Source organism: Diceros bicornis, chromosome 10, assembly GCF_020826845.1.
Source record: "Diceros bicornis minor isolate mBicDic1 chromosome 10, mDicBic1.mat.cur, whole genome shotgun sequence".
Classification (NCBI taxonomy): Eukaryota; Metazoa; Chordata; class Mammalia; order Perissodactyla; family Rhinocerotidae; genus Diceros; species Diceros bicornis.
The window spans coordinates 80,459,093-80,480,646 of NC_080749.1; the positions used below are offsets into that span (position 1 = coordinate 80,459,093).

General features: G+C 39.1%; 1 protein-coding gene across 8 annotated transcripts in view; it reads right to left on the reverse strand.

Annotated features, from left to right (window-relative positions):
• ICA1L (islet cell autoantigen 1 like) overlaps positions 1–21,554 on the reverse strand; it is a 69,485-nt gene that overhangs the window by 36,917 nt on the left and 11,014 nt on the right. For 5 of the 8 annotated variants that reach the window (XM_058549635.1, XM_058549633.1, XM_058549630.1 and 2 more), the window contains one exon: positions 1,624–1,792. In XM_058549635.1, coding sequence (XP_058405618.1) covers positions 1,624–1,785 — 162 coding nt within the window. In that variant the 5' untranslated portion in view covers positions 1,786–1,792. Of the gene's footprint in view, positions 1–1,623; positions 1,793–2,821; positions 4,321–7,047; positions 7,275–21,554 lie in introns of those variants that run through there. The other 3 variants (XM_058549634.1, XM_058549628.1, XM_058549629.1) reach the window with 3 other exon arrangements.

The following is a 21,554-nucleotide window of genomic DNA, read 5'->3' on the forward strand; positions in this document are numbered from 1 at the left end:
AACATGATGATTTGATATAAGTATACTCATAATGAAAATATTTCTCATTCTTAAAAAAATAGTACAAATGCAGGCTGGCCCGGTGGCATAGTGGTTGGGTTTGCACACTCCACTTAGGTGGCCCTGGGTTTGCAGGTTCGAATCCCAGGTGTGGACCGATGCACCACTCATCAAGCCATGCTGTGGCAGCATCCCACATACGGAATAGAGGAAGAGGGGCACAGATGTTAGCTCAGGGCCGGTCTTCCTCACCAAAAAAAAATAGTACAAACGTGGGAGAAAGTTCTTCGTTGATTCCAAATATTTGTCTAATGGACAAGAATAACACTGAATATAAACTATGTCACCCAGAGATTACCTAACGATGTAAAACAATACAAAAAATATACTTCTGTGGGAATATATGTGGAAACAGTGAAGAGTTCACTTAGAGTTAAAACATATATTACTTATAAAAGTCCCTTCATGTTTTCCACATTTGTCATTGAATCCTAAGAGGAATACTTTTAACACAATAGTAAAAGCTTGTTAATTTGTTTTCTATTTCCATATTTGTTATGATAATGACATAAATTTACTTTTTGTAGAATAAAAATACTTAGTAGATTAAGTATACTTAATTATACCTACTTAATTATACCTATATTTTTAAGAATCCCAACAAATGATTATATTCCAAGCATAACAGAGCCCCTGCTTGGAAATATTTGTGAAAGCTATCTTAAATTAGTACATGTACATGGAGATAGTAAATCTGCATTTAAAATTCCAGATTTTTTCATTAATATACATGAGACTTTTCCTCTAATTAGCTTAATTACTTAAAAGTATAAAATACTTATCGGTTTAAAGTTGTTTCATGGTAATTATTCCTTTTATTTTAAATGAAAAATAGAGCCAAAAATGCACTATGAAATACCTCAATAACTCTATCCCTTAATAATAGAAACAAAAATTCTAACTTATAAAATCCTCACTCATTATTTGATTTCTTTTTTTTTTTAAATATCGTTTTACTTTTTATTTATTTATTTTTATTTTTTATTTTTTCCCCCCAAAGCCCCAGTAGATAGTTGTACGTCATAGCTGCACATCATTCTAGTTGCTGTATGTGGGACGCGGCCTCAGCATGGCCGGAGAAGCAGTGCGTCAGTGCGCGCCCGGGATGCGAACCCGGGCCGCCAGCAGCAGAGCGCACGCACTTAACTGCTAAGCCACGGGGCGGGCCCCATCATTTGATTTCAATTACTCTATTTCAGTGAAGTATGAGACTTCACATAAAAATAGTACAAAATATTATGACATAATACATAATGAGTATATGGTCCCAATTAGGGATATAATTAATTCATTAACATTTAGCTTAAAAAGTATAATACTTGTGCCAGAGAAATTACTTAATTCATGATTATCTAATTTATGAATACCAGTTCTGCCAATTCTCAATTTGTCAGAATTGTGACCTCCTCTCCAGAAGATCTGATTGACAGGTACAATTAAACATTCTATTATCAAATTTGCATTTATACTGAAAAGTTCTTCAGTGTGAAAGCTTGTGGTAGTCCCCCTTGCAGTCCCACATAATAACCAGTCACACGCAATACACAGATTCCTCAAATTTACCTCAAGTTTAGCGTCCAGCTCGGCATCAGATGCCACCACGTGCTTGTCCTCCTTTTTCCCTGTTGCTTTGATGAAGACCTGTTTCGTTTTCCAGTATTTCTTTTGCATTCTGCTGACTACTGACTGGTTATCTTCTGGTCTGGGTTGCCCAAAGGAATCCATGGAGTAACTACAAGGAATGGACTAAAATTAAATTTCTTAAAAAAATCTTTTCAATAATAAGTATCTATTTAGTCCATATTTAATCTAATTGAAAAACCGAAAAAGATACTAAATAGAATATTAATGTTAACAGTTAAACATGCTAATGTTTGCTTTGTGTGGTCTAAATTTATATTATAATTGTAACTTGCACAAGTAACAGGCAAAAAGACTCATGATACTGATTTCAGTTAGGTGACAAAGGTGATAAAACTGTTAGGATTTTGCAATAATGGCTGGAAAGAATCCTATTTTATTTGCTCAGTCTCTCTTTGCAGACATTTATTCATTTATAATTTTTGCTTTCGTAATAATACTGGGCAACTGAACTTGTACACATATCTTTGCATATTGCTGTCATTTCCTTGGGAAAACTTCCTATAGTTATAACTGCTATGTCAGAAGAATGTACATTTAATAAATATTCTCAGATATGCAAAGACTCAGATACATACTCTTCTTTAAAAATCACTCAAAAAATACTTTAGTATCCAATAAATAAACCAAAATAAAGATCTTAGGTATAGGGGAGATATGTTATAAAAGAAATAGAGGTGGAAATTGTGACCTGTTAACACGGCTATACAAGAAAATGCAAATGTGAAAACTGTTCCCTAAGGAGATATAGAAAAAGAAATAATAGTAGTTTAAAAGGCCAAATTGTTCCAAAAAATGGCGGGAGGTAGGAACAAAGGGAGGTACTAAAGCATGTGACTCCTCCATATTTCCAGGGGAATCAATAGATACTAACGTATTCTTAATGTTAGTAAAGAAACAGAGGTTCACTTGCTTTTTATTTTGAAGTAATTACTAATTAAATAAACACAGGATGTCTAATTTCTAAATTACTAGGGGAAAAACAAGAGCAGGAAGCACTAGCCAAGCCAAAGCCGGCTGGGAGAGCAGGAGGGAGGCAGCATAACAAACAGCGCAAAAGAAGGAGACAGTGAGAACAATGCTGAGTGTGATAAACGCAAACTTCCTCCTAAATACAAACCACTCCAAGTCATGAAAAACAAAAACCATACCCAACTCTATGCTATTTGGGATCCACCTAAAACAAAATGACAGAAAGAATTATGGGTTAGGATATACCAGGTGAAAACAGACAAAATGAAAGCAGGGGTGGCCATAGTAATCTCAGACAAAGTGGGTTTAAATCAAAAGCATCAAATAGAACAAAGATAACATGTCCACAGGCAGCCACTCTTCCAGATATCCTCCTCTAGACATCCCCCTCTGGACGTCCCCCTCTGGACCTCCTCCTCTGGACGTCCTCCTCTAGACATCCTCCTCCGGATAGCATCCTCTGGAAGTCCTCCTCCGGACATCCCCCTCTGGATGTCCTCCTCTAGACGTCCTCCTCTGGACATCCTCCTCTGGACATCCTCCTCCAGACATCCTCCTGGATTCCTGGGCAGCAGAGATCAGTCACCATGTACCTGCAGAACCTCTCATATGCTATGCTGGATAACTTGGCTTAATTTGGGATAGAAAATAGAGAGAGAATTTAATCTTGGTACAAAGGGGGACTGGATTATAAGCATTATACTACTGACACATAAAGAATCTGGAGGGAAAACTGGCACTTTATCTTTCCCCTCTAATTTCTGTCTGCTTTCGGTTGCTCGACTGCTTTCAATTAGTGTTTCCCCTCAGGTTGTTATCACCATGAGGGTCTTCGAACTGTACGACAAACTGCTGACCTCTTCTACTAAGTCGACTGTAGGCATAGGCTCTCAAGAGAACAAGGTTCTATGGAGTGTCAGAGGAGAACATCTCCTCCCTACTTCGACTTCCACACTGATGTAGCTCAGACAGTATACTCCTGACTTCTCTCCACTCCCTCACGATCTCCTTCATGGGGAACAAGGGGCAACTTATCTGATTGGATGTGAGAGCAGTAAACTGGGTCCTCCCTTTCCTCTCTGGAAGCCATCCTGCCTGCAGAAACCACACATGCCCTGGCAAGGGAAGACAGCAGCTGGCGGGTAAATCTCAGGAGGTGAGATTTGCACATTTGTGGTTTTCTGACTGAGGGCACTGCTGAATCCGCTTGCCACTGGGGGTGGGTTGAGCAGAAAGCCAAGTCTTACTGGCTTGAGATATCAGATGACAGACTTTCAGCCTGAGAACTATCAGAAATTTAGGAAGGATAACCTGTAAGAGAGGGAGCCAAAGAAGCGGTGATCTCCAGAATCAGTAAACAAAGTCCTCCTAAGACCTGTGCTGATCACTAAACTAATCACAAGGTGAGGGAGGGGACCCCAGGGGTCCTGGCAGAAAATCAGCAGCTGGAAACTGAATAACTAAGTAAAGATTTCAGCTGCTACCACTACAGAGGAGACAGTCTGGAGTTTGAGTTCAGCCAAGATAACTGCCTTCTAGAATAAAAATTATGAATCAGAGAAGCAAAACAGAATCCAGGGTCTCTAAAATCCATCATTTAAAATGCCAAGTAGCCAATCAAAAAAACCCAGACATGCAAAGATATAGGAAAATGTGACCCATACTTCACAAAAAAAAAGCAGTCAATAAAAACAGATTCCAAAGATTTCCCAGATAATGCAATTATCAAACAAGTACTTTAAAGCAGCTGTTATGAACATGTACAAAGACTTAAAGTAGGATATGTACACAATAAATGAACAGACAGAAAATATTAAAAGAAAACAAGTGAAAATCTCCAGTTGCAAAGTTCAATAACTGCAATTAAAAACTGACTGGATAGGCTTAAGAACAAACTGAAGACAGGAGACGTAAGAAGTGAAGTTGAACATGAATCAACAAAAATCACCTAATCTGAAGAAGAGAGAGGAAAAAAAAGACCCAGAAGGAGAGATGAGACAGAATGGGACAGAAAAATATTTGAGTAAAATGTCCCAAATTTTATAAATGGCATTAACTTATTGATCGATAAATACAAGGAAAACCACAGTTTGTCTATGGTGTTCCACAGACAATGTCTTATGCCATATCTTAAATTCAAAGATAAAGAGAAAATCTATCTTGAAAGCAGAGAAAAATGGCGTATTACATACTAAGGAACAAAAATACAAATGAAAGATAAGTTCTCAACAAAACAACAAAAGCCAGATTACAATGGAAGAATATATTTAAGGTGTTGAACAAAAGAAAAAAGAATGGGGCCGGCCCAGTGGCATAATTGTTAAGTTCGCATGCTCTGCTTTGGTGGCCCAGGGTTCGCAGGTTTGGATCCTGGGTGCGGACCTACACACTGCTCATCAAGACATGCTGTGGTGGTGTCCCACATACAAAATAGAGGAAGATGGGCACAGATGTTAGCTTAGCAACAATCTTCCTCAAGCAAAAAGAGGAAGACTGGCAACAGATGTTAGCTCAGGGCCAATCTTCCTCACCAAAAGAAAAAAAAAAAAGATAAAAGAATGACCAACCCATAATTCTATATCTATCAAAACTGTCCCTTAAAAATGAAAGCAAAATAAAGAAATTTTCAGATAAAGAAATGAGAGAATTCATGGCCAGGGGACTTTTAGAAATGCTAACAAATTTTTCAGGCTGAAGGGAAATTAAAACAGTAATTTGGATCTACAGGAATGAATGAAGATGATCGAAACTGGTAAACATCTGGGTAAATATAAGACTTTTTTCTTTCTTAATTTATTTAAAAGGTGTAGTTTAACATATGCAGACAATAATAAAATGATAGCTCAGTTATCAATATTCTGCCATTTTTGTATCATTTATACCCTCGCCTGTTCCCTACCAACTCACTCCATTATCATCATTATTATATGGCTCTTTTTAGTAAAATTTACCTACATTGAAGTGTACAGTGTTCCTCTGTATACTTTTTACAAATGGCTAGTATGGTATAGGACATTTCCAACTCCCCACAAAGTTCCCTTGTATCCCTTTCTAGACAATGCCTAGCCTACCAGAAGTAGTAACTATTTTGATTTTTTTCACCTTAGTTTTTCCTTCTCTAGTTAGTTCTTTTTTATTGCTGAATAGTAATCCATTGTATGAATGTAACAGCATGTTTTCACTTTTGACTACTGTAAATATAGCTACTATGAACATGCCTATACTAGTCTTTGGTGCACGTTTTCATTTCTCTTGGATAAAGACCTAGCAATCCATTTTCTCTGTCACAGGATCAGTGTATACGTAACAAGAAACTGCCATTTCTACGTCCCCATGAGCGATGGGCGAGAGCTCTACCTGCTCTACATCCTCGCTAACGTGTCACGCTGGCAGTCTTTCTAGTTTCACCCATTGTAGCTGATGTGTAGTGGTATTTCCCCGTGGCTTTAATGTGTATTTTCCTGATAACTGATGATGATGAGCACTTTTTCATGGGGGAATTGCTCATTTTTATATCCTCCAATATTTAGTGTTTGTAATTCTTCTGGCCACTTTTTTTTTTTTGTGAGGAAAATCAGCCCTGAGCTAACATCCAATTTTGCTGAGAAAGATTGGCCCTGAGCTAACATCCATGCCAATCCTCCTCTTTTTGCTGAGGAAGACTAGCCCTGGGCTAACATCTGTGCCCATCTTCCTCTACTTTATATGGGACGCCGCCACAGCATGGCTTGACAAGCGGTGTGTTGGTGCGCGCCCGGGATCCGAACCTGCGAACCCAGGGCCGCCGAAGCACAGCATGCACACTTAACCGCTACGCCACTGGGCTGGCCCCTCTTTTGCCCATTTTTAAATTGGGTTGTTTGGGAGGCAGAGTCAAGATGGCGGCGTAAGCAGACTCGGAACTCACCTCCTCCCGTGGACACAGCCAATTTACAACTACTCGTGGAAAAATTACCCCTGAGACAGAACTTAAAACTGCGTAAGAGGAACTCCTGCAACAACGGACAATCCTAACTGAGGTAGAAGAGGCAGAGACTCCCTTCTGGAGAGGAAAAACGCCGCCTTCACAAGCTGCCAGCTTCGCGGCCGCCGGGAGCAGCTCACAGGTCCGCAGCCTCCCTGGAGGTGCGGGGCCCTGAGCTGGGGAGCGCCCCCGCTGTGGGCATTTTGTGGACCCAGCACAATCGAGACCAGCGGCATAATATCTGACTTTGCCTGCTACTAAAACACTGGGGAGTACCCCCAGAAAACCCGGTTCACAAAGAAACTAAAACTGGCTCTTAAAGGGCCCGCGCACAAACTCACCCGTTTCAGAAAGCATCCTAAAATCACCAGAAAGAAAGGTGCACAGTGCTGTGGTGAAAAGAGACTCACCTAATAGGCCCTGAGTGCATCTCGGTGAGAGGTGAGACCTCTCCAGGGACTGGGACATTGGCAGCGGCCATTGTTGTGGCCTGGTGTGGGCATGCTGACACAGATGCCATTGGAGTTCTCCCTGGGGCCTGCTAGCCCAGGGTCTGCCCCACCCACTAGAGCACTGATTTAATCCAGCTCAGCCAGGGCAGGCAGCCCACCCTAGAGACTGGCCCCACCCAACAACAAGCCCTCAGGCAACTTGTAGGCCTGCATAGATTGGTGACTGGATTCTCTGCAGCTTGGCAACTGAGCCGACTTGAGCGGGGCAGGGTGTGCACAAGGAGCGGGTGGAGAGTGTGGGGCGGTGGCGGAGTGTGTGGGGCTCCCGCCGTGGAGAGACTGGGTCCGCTTGGGGAGGTCGGGGTGCTCACACGGGGCAGGACTGTGTTGACTGTGTGTGTGGACCTGTGGGCGGCAGGGTTTGTCAGCTGCAGAAGACTTGTGCTTCTCAAAGACCCACATAGGAGGTTTGCCCCACCTTCCAAAGCCTGAAACGATTGGGTGCTCCTGTGCCTGAGGCCAGCCCCACCCAGCTGCAATCCTCAGAGAGCTGACAAGAGACCTAATAGGCTAGAGGCTTATAGCAATTGTAAGGCCCTGAGTCTAACAACCTGCCACGCTGGGGGTCTACTCACTTAAAAGAAATACTGCAACACAAATGTGGTATTAGAACTTGCAGCCAACTGTGCTGGGGCTCCCCACACCTGATAAAGAGACTGAAGGGCCCACAACAACTACAAGCAGCTGAGCATTACAACACCTGGCCAGGAGCATAACTCAGCCTCCCTGGGCGCCTACAGGGAGAGCAAACAGGCCACAACAGAAGGACACACGTAGCCCACATAGGGGTCACACCTGGAACATTGAAAACTGAGGGAAGCACACTGCAGTCCTCCTAAGGCATCACTTACATAAGGTCACCTATCCAAGAGCAGGAGACATAGCTGACCTACCTAATACGTAGACAGAAGCACAGAGAAAGAGGCAAAATGAGGAGGCAAAAGAATACATTCCAAGTAAGGGAACAGGACAAAACCCCAGAAAAGGAACTAAGTGAAACAGAAATGAGCAACCTACCCGACAGAGAGTTCAAACTAAGAGTGTTAAGGATGCTCACTGATCTGGGGAGAAGAATAGATGAACTCAGTGAGACTGTCAACAAAGAAATGGAAGATATAAAAAAGAACCAATCAGAAATGAAGAATACAATACTGGAAATGAAAAATTCATTAGAGGGACTCAAAAGCAGAGTAGAGGATACAGAAGAACGGATCTGTGAGCTGGACGAAAGACTAGAAGAAATTACCCAAGGTGAACAGGTAAAAGAGAAAAGAATTAAAAAGAGTGAGGACAGTCTAAGGGACCTCTGGGACAACATCAAGCACACTAACATCCGTGTTATAGGTGTCCCGGAAGGAGAAGAGCGAGACAAGGGGGCAGAGAATCTATTTCAAGAAATAATAGATGAAAACTTCCCTAACCTAAGGAAGGAAACAGACATCCAGGTACAGGAAGCACAGAGAGCCCCAAACAAGATAAACCCAAAGAGGCCGACAGCAAGACACATCATAATCAAAATGTCCAGAATTAAAGATAAAGAGAGAATCCTAAAAGCCGCAAGAGAATGTCAAGTTACATACAAAGGAAACCCCATAAGGCTATCAGCTGACTTCTCAGCAGAAACCTGACAGGCTAGAAGAGAATGGCATGATATATTTAAAGTGCTAACAGGAAAAAACTTACAGCCAAGAATATTCTACCCAGCAAGGTTATCATTCAAAATGGAAGGAGAGATCAAAATTTTCCCAGATAAGCAAAAATTAAAGGAGTTTGTCACCAAGAAACCAGTGCTACAAGAAATGTTAAAGGGACTGATTTAAGGGGAAAAGAGAAGACCACAAATAGGAAAAATTATCTATTTCCATGATTAGAACGTAATGGATACAAATACACAAAAAAGAGGTTAGATATGATATCAAAAACATAAAAGGAGGGAGGAGGGGAGTTAAGAGTACAGCTTTCAGACAGAGGTCAAACTAAAGTGACCATCAATTCTGTATAGAAGAAAGGAACAGAGAAGGACTACTAAAACACTGAGAAAAAAAAAAAGTTAAAAAATGGCAGTAAGTACATACTTATCAATAGCTACTTTAAACATCAATGGACTAAATGCTTCAATTAAAAGGCATAGGGTGGCTGACTGGATAAAAAAACAAGACCCATATATATGCTGCATACAAGAGACACACTTCAGACCTAAAGACACTCACAAACTGAAAGTGAAGGGATGGAAAAAGATACTCCACGCAAATGGCAATGAAAAGAAAGCTGAGGTAGCAGTACTCATACCAGACAAAATAGACTTTAAAACAAAAACTGTAAAAAGAGACAAAGAAGGGCATTACATAATGATCAAGGGAACAATCCAACAAGAGGATATAATACTTGTAAATATCTACGCACCTAATGTAGGTGCACCTAAATATATCAAGCAATTATTAACAGACATAAAAACAGAAATAGACAGTAACACAATAATAGTAGGGGACTTTAACACTCCACTTACACCAATGGATAGATCATCCAAACAGAAGATCAATAAGGAAACATTGGCCTTAAACGACACACTAGAACAGATGGACCTAGTAGATATATACAGAGCATTCCATCCAAAAACCGAAGATTACACGTTCTTTTCAAATGCACATGGAACATTCTCCAGGATTGATCACATATTAGGCCACAAAACAAGTCTCCATAAATTTAAGAAGATTGAAATAATACCAAGCATCTTTTCTGACCACAACGGTATGAAACTGGAAATCAACTATAGGAAGAAAATCAGAAAAGCCACAAATACGTGGAGATTAAACAAAATGCTACTGAACAACGACTGGGTTAACAAAGAAATCAAAAAATACCTGGAGACAAATGAAAATGAAAATAAGACATGCCAGAATTTATGGGATACAGCAAAAGCGGTTCTAAGAGGGAAGTTTATAGCGATACAGGCCTATCTCAACAAACAAGAAAAATCTCAAATAAACAATCTAACAATGCACCTAAAGGAACTGGAAAATGAAGAACAAACCAAGCCCAAAATCAGTAGAAGAAGGGAAATAATAAAAATCAGAGCAGAAATAAATGAAATAGAGACCAAAAAAACAATAGAAAAAATTAATAAAACCAAGAGCTGGTTCTTTGAAAAGATCAACAAAATTGACAAATCTTTAGCTAGACTCACCAAGAAAAAAAGAGAGAAGGCACAAATAAGTAAAATCAGAAATGAAAGAGGAGAGGTTACAACAGACACTTCGGAAATACAAAAGATTATAAGAGAATACTGTGAAAAGCTATATGCCAACCAATTCGACAATCTGGAAGAAATGGATAAATTCTTAGCATCATACAACCTTCCAAAACTGGATCAAGAATAAGTAGAGAATTTGAATAGACCAATCACCAGTAAGGAGATCGAAACAGTAATCAAAAACCTCCCCAAAAATAAAAGCCCAGGACCAGATGGCTTCCCTGGGGAATTCTACCAAACATTCAAAGAAGACTTGATACCTATCCTTCTCAAACTCTTCCAAAAAATTGAGGAGGGGGGGAAGCTCCCTAACTCATTCTACGAAGCTGACATTACCCTGATACCCAAACCAGACAAGGACAACACACAAAAAAAGAAAATTACAGGCCAATATCACTGATGAACATCGATGCAAAAATCCTCAACAAAATACTAGCAAATCGCATACAACAATATGTTAAAAAGATTATACACCATGATCAAGTGGGATTTATTCCAGGGATGCAGGGATGGTTTAACATTCACAAATCAATCAACGTAATACACCACATTAATAAAATGAAGAATAAAAATCACATGATCATCTCAATAGATGGAGAAAAAGCATTTGACAAGATACAGCATCCATTTATGATAAAAACTCTGAATAAAATGGGTATAGAAGGAAAGTATCTCAACATAATAAAGACCATATATGAGAAACCCACAGCTAATATCATCCTCAATGGTGAAAAACTGAAAGCCATTCCTCTAAGAACAGGAACCAGACAAGGATGCCCACTCTCACCACTCCTATTTAACATAGTACTGGAAGTCCTAGCCAGAGCAATCAGGCAAGAGAAAGAAATAAAAGGGATCCAAATTGGAAAGGAAGAAGTGAAACTGTCACTATTTGCAGATGACATGATTTTATATATAGAAAACCCTTAAGAATCCACCAGAAAACTTTTAGAAGTAATAAACGAATATGGTAAAGTTGCAGGATACAAAATCAACATACAAAAATCAGTTGCATTTCTGTACACTAACAACGAAGTAGCAGAAAGAGAAATTAAGAATACCATCCCATTTACAATTGCAACAAAAAGAATAAAATACCTAGGAATAAACTTAACCAAAGAGGTGAAAGATCTGTACACCGAAAACTATAAAACATTTCTGAAAGAAATTGAAGAAGACACAAAGAAATGGAAAGATATTTTGTGCTCTTGGATTGGAAGAATTAACATAGTTAAGATGTCCATACTTCCTAAAGCCATCTATAGATTCAATGCAATCCCTATCAAAGTTCCAACAACATTTTTCACAGAAATAGAACAAAGAATCCTAAAATTTATACGGAACAACAAAAGACCCCGAATAGCTAAAGGAATCCTGAGAAAAAAGAACAAAGCTGGAGGTATCACACTCCCTGATTTCAAAATATACTACAAAGCTATAGTAACCAAAACAGCATGGTACTGGCACAAAAACAGACACACAGATCAATGGAATAGAATCGAAAGCCCAGAAATAAACCACACATCTATGGACACCTAATCTTTGACAAAGGAGCCAAGAACATACAATGGGGAAAAGAAAGTCTCTTCAACAAATGGTGTTGGGAAAACTGGATAGCCATATGCAAAAAAAACGAAAGTAGACCCTTACCTTACACCATACACAAAAATTAACTCCAAATGGATTAAAGACTTGAATGTAAGACCTGAAACTGTGAAACTTCTAGAAGAAAACATAGGCAGTATGCTCTTCGATATCGGTCTTAGCAACATCTTTTCAAACACCACGTCTGATCGGGCAAGAGAAACAATAGAAAAAATAAACAAATGGGACTACATCAAACTAAAAAGCTTCTGCACAGCAAAGGAAACCATCAACAAAACGAAAAGACAACCTAACAATTGGGAGAAGATATTTGCAAACCATACTTCTGATAAGGGCTTAATCTCCAAAATATATAAAGAACTCATGCATCTCAACAACAAAAAAACTACCAACCCAATTAAAAAATGGGCAAAAGACCTGAACAGACCTTTCTCCAAAGAAGATATACAGATGGCCAACAGACACATGAAAAGATGTTCAAAATCACTAACTATCAGGGAAATGCAAATCAAAACTACAATGAGATATCACCTCACGCCCGTCAGAATGGCTATAATTAACAAGACAGGAAACAACATGTGTTGGAGAGGATGTGGAGAGAAGGGAACCCTCATAGACTGCTGGTGGGAGTGCAAACTGGTGCAGCCACTGTGGAAAACAGTATGGAGATTCCTCAAAAAATCAAGGATAGAACTACCATATGATCCAGCTATTCCACCGTTGGGTATTTATCCAAAGAACTTGAAAACACCAATTTGTAAAGGTACATGCACCCCTGTGTTCATTGCAGCATTATTCACAATAGCCAAGACTTGGAAGCAACCTAAGTGCCCATCAAGGGACGAATGGATAAAGAAGATGTGGTATATATACACAATGGAATACTACTCAGCCATAAGAAATGATGAAATCCAGCCATTTGTGACAACATGGATGGACATTGAGGGTATAATGCAAAGTGAAATAAGTCAGAGGGAGAAGGTCAAATACCGTATGATTTCCTTCATTAAGTAGTAGATAATAACAACAATAAACAAACACATAGGGACAGAGATTGGATGGGTGGTTACCAGAGGGGAAGAGGGGAGGGAGGAGGTTGAAAGGGATGATTCGGTACATGTGTGTCGTGATGGGTTGTAATTAGTATTTTGGTGGTGAACATGATGTAATCTATGCAGAAATAGAAGTATAATGATGTACACCTGAAATTTTTACAATGTTATAAACCAATGTTACTGCAATAAACAAAAAACTAAAAAAAATAAAAAAATAAGTAAATAAATTGGGTTGTTTGTCTTTTTTACTACTGAGTTGTAGAGTACTGGGATTTAGATTGGGATGGCATTGAATCTAAATATTAAGTTGTGCTGGACTGGCATCTTAACAATATTGACTCTTTCAATCCATGAACACGGTGTCTATCTCTATTTAGGTCTTCTTTCATTTCTCTCTGCAGTGTTCTGGAGTTTTTAATATAGAGGTATTGCACATCTTTTGTTTAATTTATTCTTAAGTATTTTATGTTTATTGATGCTATTATAAATAGCATACCTCCCAGTCTCATCAAAAGCCTTTACATCTGTATATATATATATTTTGTGTGTGTGTGAGGAAGATCAGCCCTGAGCTAACATCTGATGCCAATCCTCCTCTTTTTTCTGAGGAAGACTGGCCCTGGGCTAACATCTGTGCCCATCTTTCTCCACTTTATATGGGACGCCGCCACAGCATGGCTTGCCAACCAGTGCGTTGGTGCGCTGTATATTTTACCACACCAAATTCCACGCTTTCATTTTATTTCTCAATGTTCTCACCATTACATGAGATGTTTTGAATCTCTGAGGGGGCCAAATAAATGGCATCCCTTTTAAAAAACAAATAATATAAAGTGTAGTAGCTGGAGGCCAAAATACCATTTTTTGTTACTAACAATGGCAAAATTTGTGGATATAGCTTAGTGTGAGAGTTAAATGGTCCTCCTAACTGAGCATTAGGACTAAACAAATTTGCCATCAGGTAGAAGTAACTGGATCATGGCAGGCTTCTTCACATGGGAAAAGGAAGAATGCTCACCATTATTTTATTTTTTTTGAACTCACACGTTCTTTACTTGTGGCCAATAAATGAATCACATAATTATCTTTCCTTTTATATGAACATTTCAACTGAGAATGAAGCACACAGGGGGTGCAGGCAGAAATTCAGGATGTAACTTTTTTTTCAAAACATAGTATTTCCAGCCTACATCATGGCATCTGTGTTCACCAGCACAAAGCATAACTTGGCAGTGAACATCAATACATTCACACAAGCAGATGAAGCTACAAGCACGAACAGGCTGATTTAAAATCAGGTTTCCAGTTAATGAGTGTACTTGGTGTAATGCTGACATCTACACTGTAGTGGAAACTGTGGCTTTGAGGTTACTTAGGTTCCCTACTATTGTAAACCATCTTACTCTGCAAAATCCTCAGAGTGACTATACCTTTAAAGTAGGTTTCAGGTATTAACCATGCCTTGTAAATAATGGAAAGTAGAATCATTTTACAAACCAGAAGGCTGAGGCACAGACACTTGACAAAATGAGTTGGTGGTCACAGCCAGGGCAAACTCCGTGTGCTTATGACAATTTAGATTCTTCTCTTCTATCTATTAGATCTCAAAAATTTCTCCCCAATCATTTCTGACTCAAAACTTGCAATTATTGGTTGATGACTATAAATAAGTTTATTATTATTTCTTCCTTCTACCAAGTAGTAAGCCATTTTACCCTCTCCATCCTGGGGACTGAAATTCTCTAACTTTCACCATCAACAAAACTAGAGTTAAAATCAAGGGTATAACTAGTCTTTTTTTATTTGCATTTTTTTAGTTGAGGTAACTGATTTATAACCGATAAATTTCAGGTGTACATCATATTTTGCCTTCTGTATAGAAGTGTACATTGTATTCACCACCAAGAGTCTAGTTGCCATCTGTCACCATATAAATGTGCCCCTTTACCTCTTTCACCCTTCCCCCACCCCCACCCCCACCATTCATTCATTTATTTATTTTTTTTTGCTGAGCAAGAGCCACCCTGAGCTAACATCTGTTGCCAATCTTCCTCTATTGTGTATGTGGCTGCCATCACAGCATGGCCACTGACAAAGGAGTGGTGTAAGTTTGCACATGGGAACCCAGGCTGCCAAAGCAGAGTGTGCTGAACTTAACCACTAGGCAACTGGGGCTGGCCCCACCATTATTTCTTATATCCTATACTTTCCTTCTTTGCTCTTGCAAAGGTCCATTCTTTAATAGTTCCTTTAGAGAATCCCCTGGGTAGAAAATTCTCTTAGTCTTGGTATCTATGAAACTCTATGTTTGCCTTCATTCATAAATGACAGTTTAATTGTATACAAAAATCTAGATTGGGAACACTTTTCCTTTAGTTTTCCATTTTTTAGCTATCATTCTTGGTCCATGTGAGACTCAATTTTCTTCTTTGTTCATTTACTTGTACATTCATTCCTTTTTAACAGCTTTCTCATTTCCACCTCTCCTCACAATCATTCTAATGTATTTGATGAGTACCTTTTTATTTGAATGTGTTCTTGTAAAATGTGCTGTTATGTACATATTCTAATCCACACAAATGATGTTGTGCTGTAGATTTCATTTCTGATTTTGGGTTTTTTTTTCACTCAGCCTTTTGTTTTTAAGTTTATATATGTTGCTATGTATGTATCTGTTTTGTTGTTTTTATTACATAGCATTCCTTAGCATTCCTTAGTGAAGATAGAGTCCCCACGTCTTAGGGCATTTACTATAGTCAATGAGAAGTCTGGGGTCAAACTGCCCCTCCTTTAAAAGTAAGCTTTCTTTTTCTCTTTGAATCTTTTTTTTTTTTGTGAGGAGATCAGCCCTGAGCTAACATCCGCCAATCCTCCTCTTTTTTTTTTTGCTGAGGAAGACGGCCCTGGGCTAACATCGGTGCCCATCTTCCTCCACTTTATATGGGACGCCGCCACAGCATGGCTTACCAAGCAGTGTGTCGGTGTGCGCCCGGGATCCGAACCAGCGAACCCCAGGCCGCCACAGCGGAGCGCGCGCACTTAACCGCTTGCGCCACCGGGCCGGCCCCTCTCTTTGAATCTTTTAAAGAGTTTTCTCTTTATCCTTAATGTCCTGAGGTTCTCTAAGATGTGTTTAGGTAGAGTATATTTTCATTCTGGTAATGTTTTCCTTCAGTTCTAGAAACTTCTAAGCTATTATCCCTCCACATATTTCTTTTCAGCCATAATTTCTTCTTTTTATCTGAATCTTTTATTAGGTGTTATTCTTTGTATGCCTTAATGGCTCATTTTTATATCTGTGTTTTTCTGTTATATTTTGGATAAATTCCTCAGTACAATCTTCAAATGTATGAATTCTCTTGAACTCTGTCCAGTCTACAGTTCATCTCAGCTACTGAGGTTTTTCGTTTTTTTTTCAATACAGTGACTGTTCCTTTCTTTTTTAATTTCTAAGATTTCTAATTGGTTCTTCTTCATATTCTAATTTCTTGTCCTTTTTAATGGATATCATTCCATAACTTTTCTCTTTGGCACCCTAAATATATAGAATTCTTAGACTTTTTCATAAAATTATTTTCATCTGGAGTGAATTCATGTTCAAAATGTTGATTCTGTTGGTTGAATTTTGTAGGCTCATTGTGAGTACAGAATCTTTTAATTTTTTCCTTCTTCCTCTCTGTGGTTATTCCTCCTTATCTATGGTTATACAGTTGTCTCTACTTCACCTTCAGGGTTCCCACTTCCACAGTGTCTTATACTGATATTTTAGGGCCCCTGATACAGTGATATCTGAAATACTGTTGATCTAATTGGTGAGTTGAAGGAACACTGCATGGGAAGCACTTTCAATTTCCACCAACCTGCTGAAACCGAACTCCCAGAGGCCAGGACCTACTATTATACTGGGAGCTCAGCACACTTGTTTCAGCCCCACTCACCACTCTGTCTTTCCATTTTGTTTCTGGTCCATGTTTATCTTATTATTTAGCCAAAATATATCTTTTGGAGTTTGTTTTTTTATTTGTGATTACCATGAATTAGGAGTAAACCTTACTGTACCATCTTAACTAGAAATCCCTTTTACTTCTAGTAAGAGCACAATTTTTTTTTCTTACTTGAACACAGTGACCACATAGAACACTTAATTCATTTATACACTATACAATATTTAAATTTTTTAGCTATCTCCCAGATTTGGAGTACAAACCTTAAAATAAAACATATTGACATTCTCTTTAGAGGTAGTTTTGTTCTCACTTTACTCGTAACATCTCATTACTGTGACATCACTGAAAAGCAAGACAGACAGACTGATGGTAATATGCAAACTGAGCACTGAAATCCACTTGAGAAAAATAATCGGTGAAGATTTTTGATTAAATATAATATTACTGTTTGATGCAATTAAGAAAATACAATAGACAAGTTTGCTGTTTAATATTAATGTAGCATTCCTGATTACTGTGGCTCCCAAGCCATGAATTTTCTTACAAACACAATCAACATTTCCTCAAAGAATCTGAGTTTGTTAATGATTCAACTTTCGGGGGGGGGGGGGTGGCAGAACTGAGAGGAAACACTCCAAAATGTCAACAAAGGTTTTCTTTGCAGTGAGATAACAGATGACAGTTTCTGTAGTGTCCAAATTTACTACAATTAACATGTATAACTAGCTTTTGTATAACTCTTGTTATTGTGAAAAATATTTACTTGACTATCAAACCAAGTTAAATCTTTTTGGTTTTGTCTTTTATGTTTTATTAATATTTCATTTATTATTTTACAAGGATAACATGGGGCTATTGCAGGTTCAGTTCCAGACCACCACAATAAAGCAAAATTGCAGTAAAGCAAGCCACATGTATTTATTGGTTTCCCAGTGCATATAAAAGTTATGTTTACACTTTACTGTAGTCTATTAAGTGTGCAACAGCATTATATTTTTAAAAAAATGTATATACTTTAATTTAAAATGCTTTATTGCTAAAAAATGCTAACCATCATCTGAGTCTTCAGCGAGTCTTTTTGCTGGTGGAGGGTCTTGCCTCAATGTTGATGGTTGCTGACTGATCAGGGTAGGGGTTGCTGAAGGTTGGGGTGGCTGTGGCAATTTCTTAAAATAAAACAACCGTGAGTTTGCCACATTGACTGACTCTTCCTTTCACAAACAATTTCTCGGTAGCATGCAATGCTGTTTGATAGCATTTTGCCCACAGCAGAACTTCTTTCAAAATCAGAATCAATACTCTCAAACTTTGCCACTGCTTTATCAACTAAGTTTACGTAATACTCTAAATCCTTTGTTGTCATTTCAACAATCTTCACAGCATCTTCACCAGGGGTGGATTCCATCTCAAGAAACTATTTTCTTTGCTCATCTATACTAAGCAACTCCTCACCCACTAAAGTTTTATCACGAGATTGCAGCACTTCAGTCAGATCTTCAGGCTCCACTTCTACTTCTAGTTCTCTTGCTATTTCCACCACACCTGCAGTTACTTCCTCCACTGGTCTTAAATCCCTCAAAGTCATCCATGAGGGTTGGAATCAACTTCTTGCAAACTCCTGTTAATGTTGATATTTTGACCTTGTCCCATGAATCACGAATGTTCTTCATAGCATCTAGAATGGTGAATTTTTTCCAGAAGATTTTCAATTTACTTCCTCCAGATCCATCAGGGGAATCACTATTTATGGCACCTATAGCCTTATGAAATGTATTTATTAAATAATAAGACTTGAAAGTTGAAATTACTCCTTGATCCATGGGCTGCAGAATGGGTGTTGTGTTAGCAGGCATGAAAACAACATGAATCTCATTGCACATCTCCATCAGAGCTCTTGGGTGACCAGGTGCATTGTCAATGAGCAGTAATATTTTGAAAGGAATCTTCTTCTCTGAGCAATAGGTCTCAACAGTGGGCTTAAATTATGCTGTAAACAAATGTGTGTTGTCATCCAGGCTTTGCTGTTCCATTTATAGAGCACAAGCAGAGTAGATTTAGCATAATTCTTAAGGGCCCTAGGATTTTCAGAATGGTACATGAGCATTGGCTTCAGCTTAAAGTCATCAGCTGCATTAGCCCCTAACAAGAGAGTCAGCCTGTCCTCTGAAGCTTTGAAGCCAGGCATTGTCTTCTCCTCTCTAGCTGTGAAAGCCCTAGATGGCATCCTCTTCCAATATAAGGCTGTTTCGTCTGCACTGAAAATCTCTTGTTTAGTGTAGCCACCTTCATTAATGATCTTAGCTAGAGCTTCTTGATACTTGCTGCAGCTTCTACATCAGCACTTGCTGCTTCACCTTACACTTTTTAAGTTAGAGAGAGGGTTTCTTTCCTTAAAACCTCATGAACCAATTTCTGCTAGCTTCAAACTTTTCTTCTGCAGCTTCCTCACCTCTCTCAGCCTTCAGGGAATTGAACAGAGTTAGGGCTTTGCTCTGGACTAGGCTTTGTCTTAAAGGAATGTTGTGGCTGGTTTGATCTTCTATCCAGACCACTAAAACTTTCTCCATATCAGCAATAAGGCTCTTTCTCTTTCTTATCATTCGTATGTTCACTGGAATAACCCTTTTAATTTCCTTCAAGAAGTTTTCCTTTGCCTTCACAACTTGGCTGTTTGGCACAAGAGGCCTAGCCTTCAGCCTGTCTCAGCTTTCAACATGCCTTCCTCACTAAGCTTAATCATTCCTAGCATTTGATTTAAAGTGAGAGACATGCGACTCGGCCTTTCACTTGAGCACTAGGAGGCCACTGTAGGACTATTAACTGGCCTTATTTCACCATTGTTGTGCCACAGAGATGGGGGAATGGCCAGTCAGTGGAGCAGTGAGAACACATACATTTAGGGGCCGGCCCGGTGGCTAAGCGGTAGAGTGTGCCCACTCTGTTTCGGCAGCGCGGGGTTCACAGGTTCGGATCCCAGGCACGCACTGATGCAGCGCTTGTCAAGCCATGCTGTGGCGGCGTCCCATATAGTGGAGGAAGATAGGCACGGATGTTAGCCCAGGGCCAATCTTCCTCAGCAAAAAGAGGAGGATTGGCATCAGATGTTAGCTCAGGGCTAATCTTCCTCATACACACATATACATTTATCGATTAAGTTTGCCCTCTTCTATGGGCATGGTTTGCGGTGCTGCAAAACAATTACAATAGTAACACCAAAGATCACTGATCACAGATCACCATAATAAACATAATAATAATGAAAAAGTCTGAAATATTGTGAGAATTACCATAATGTGACACAGACATGAAGTGAGAAAACACTGTTGGAAAAATGGCGCCGAAAGACTTGCTCAACTCAGGGTTGCCACAAACCTTCAATTTGTAAAAAATGCACAATAAAGCAGAGCGTAATAACAAGGTATGCCTGTATTTTATTTATTATTACTATGCAATGCTAGCAACCCCTTATTCAAAGGTGATAGTCATTCATTCATGTATTGTTAAATATATATTAAGTACTTACACTTTTATGTAGTGATTTTACTTATTTGCAACCCACTAAAACAACTGTAGAGGATTAAACCAAAAAAGTAATCTAGCAACTCATAAGTATGGAGAGAATAAGTATAGTAACAAGAACACGTGAGAAACTTCAATAAATTTTGGAAGGCAATAGAAAAAGTAGTAACCTAAGCAACTAACAGAAATGCTAATGAGAAGTGAGTCAATTACACTACAGAATATCTGAAAGACTCACCATTTGGAAGTAGAAGAATTCACTGAAGTCTGTATACAGATGGCTAGACCCTGAGGCCCCTCCCTAATCAGTGTCACTCAATGGGAGTTGAAGAAATTGAACCAGAAAAGCTCTGGACAGGGCATACCAGCAAAGCAGAGGGCTTGGCCTCAAAACAAAATGATTAAGTGAAAGTCTACAGACTGAATCACTGAATGTCAAGCTCTTTTCCTCTTCCTCACTCATCATGGCAAAGCTTTCACAAACATACACATACACACACACACCTCTCCACTCTTCAGAAAAGACTGGAACATTCTTTCCTCTGGAAAAAATTAAAAGCTCCAGAGAAAAGGAATATGTCATTTGGACATTCTAAAAGGATAGATCTTTGCCTATTCACCCTAGGGCAAAATTCACAGCTGACAAGCTCGCTCATACACACAAAGCTTCCAATTAACTTTGTTATAGTTTTACTCTTAAAAATAAATGCAGGGGCTGGCCCGGTGGTGTAGTGGCTAAGTTCGTGTGCTCCACTTCGGTGGCCCAGGGTTCGTAGGTTCAGATCTCACGTGCGGACCTATGCAGCGTTTATCAAGCCATGCTGTGGCAGGTATCCCACATATAAAGTAGAGGGAGATTGGCACAGATGTTAGCCCACGGCCAATCTTCCTTAGCAAAAAAAGAGGAGGATTGGCAATAGATGTTAGCTCAGGGCTAATCTTTCTCACACACACACACACACACAAAATAAATGCAAAGCCAAAGATTACCAGATATCTTAGGAAAGTCTTCTGACCTAAACCAACAAA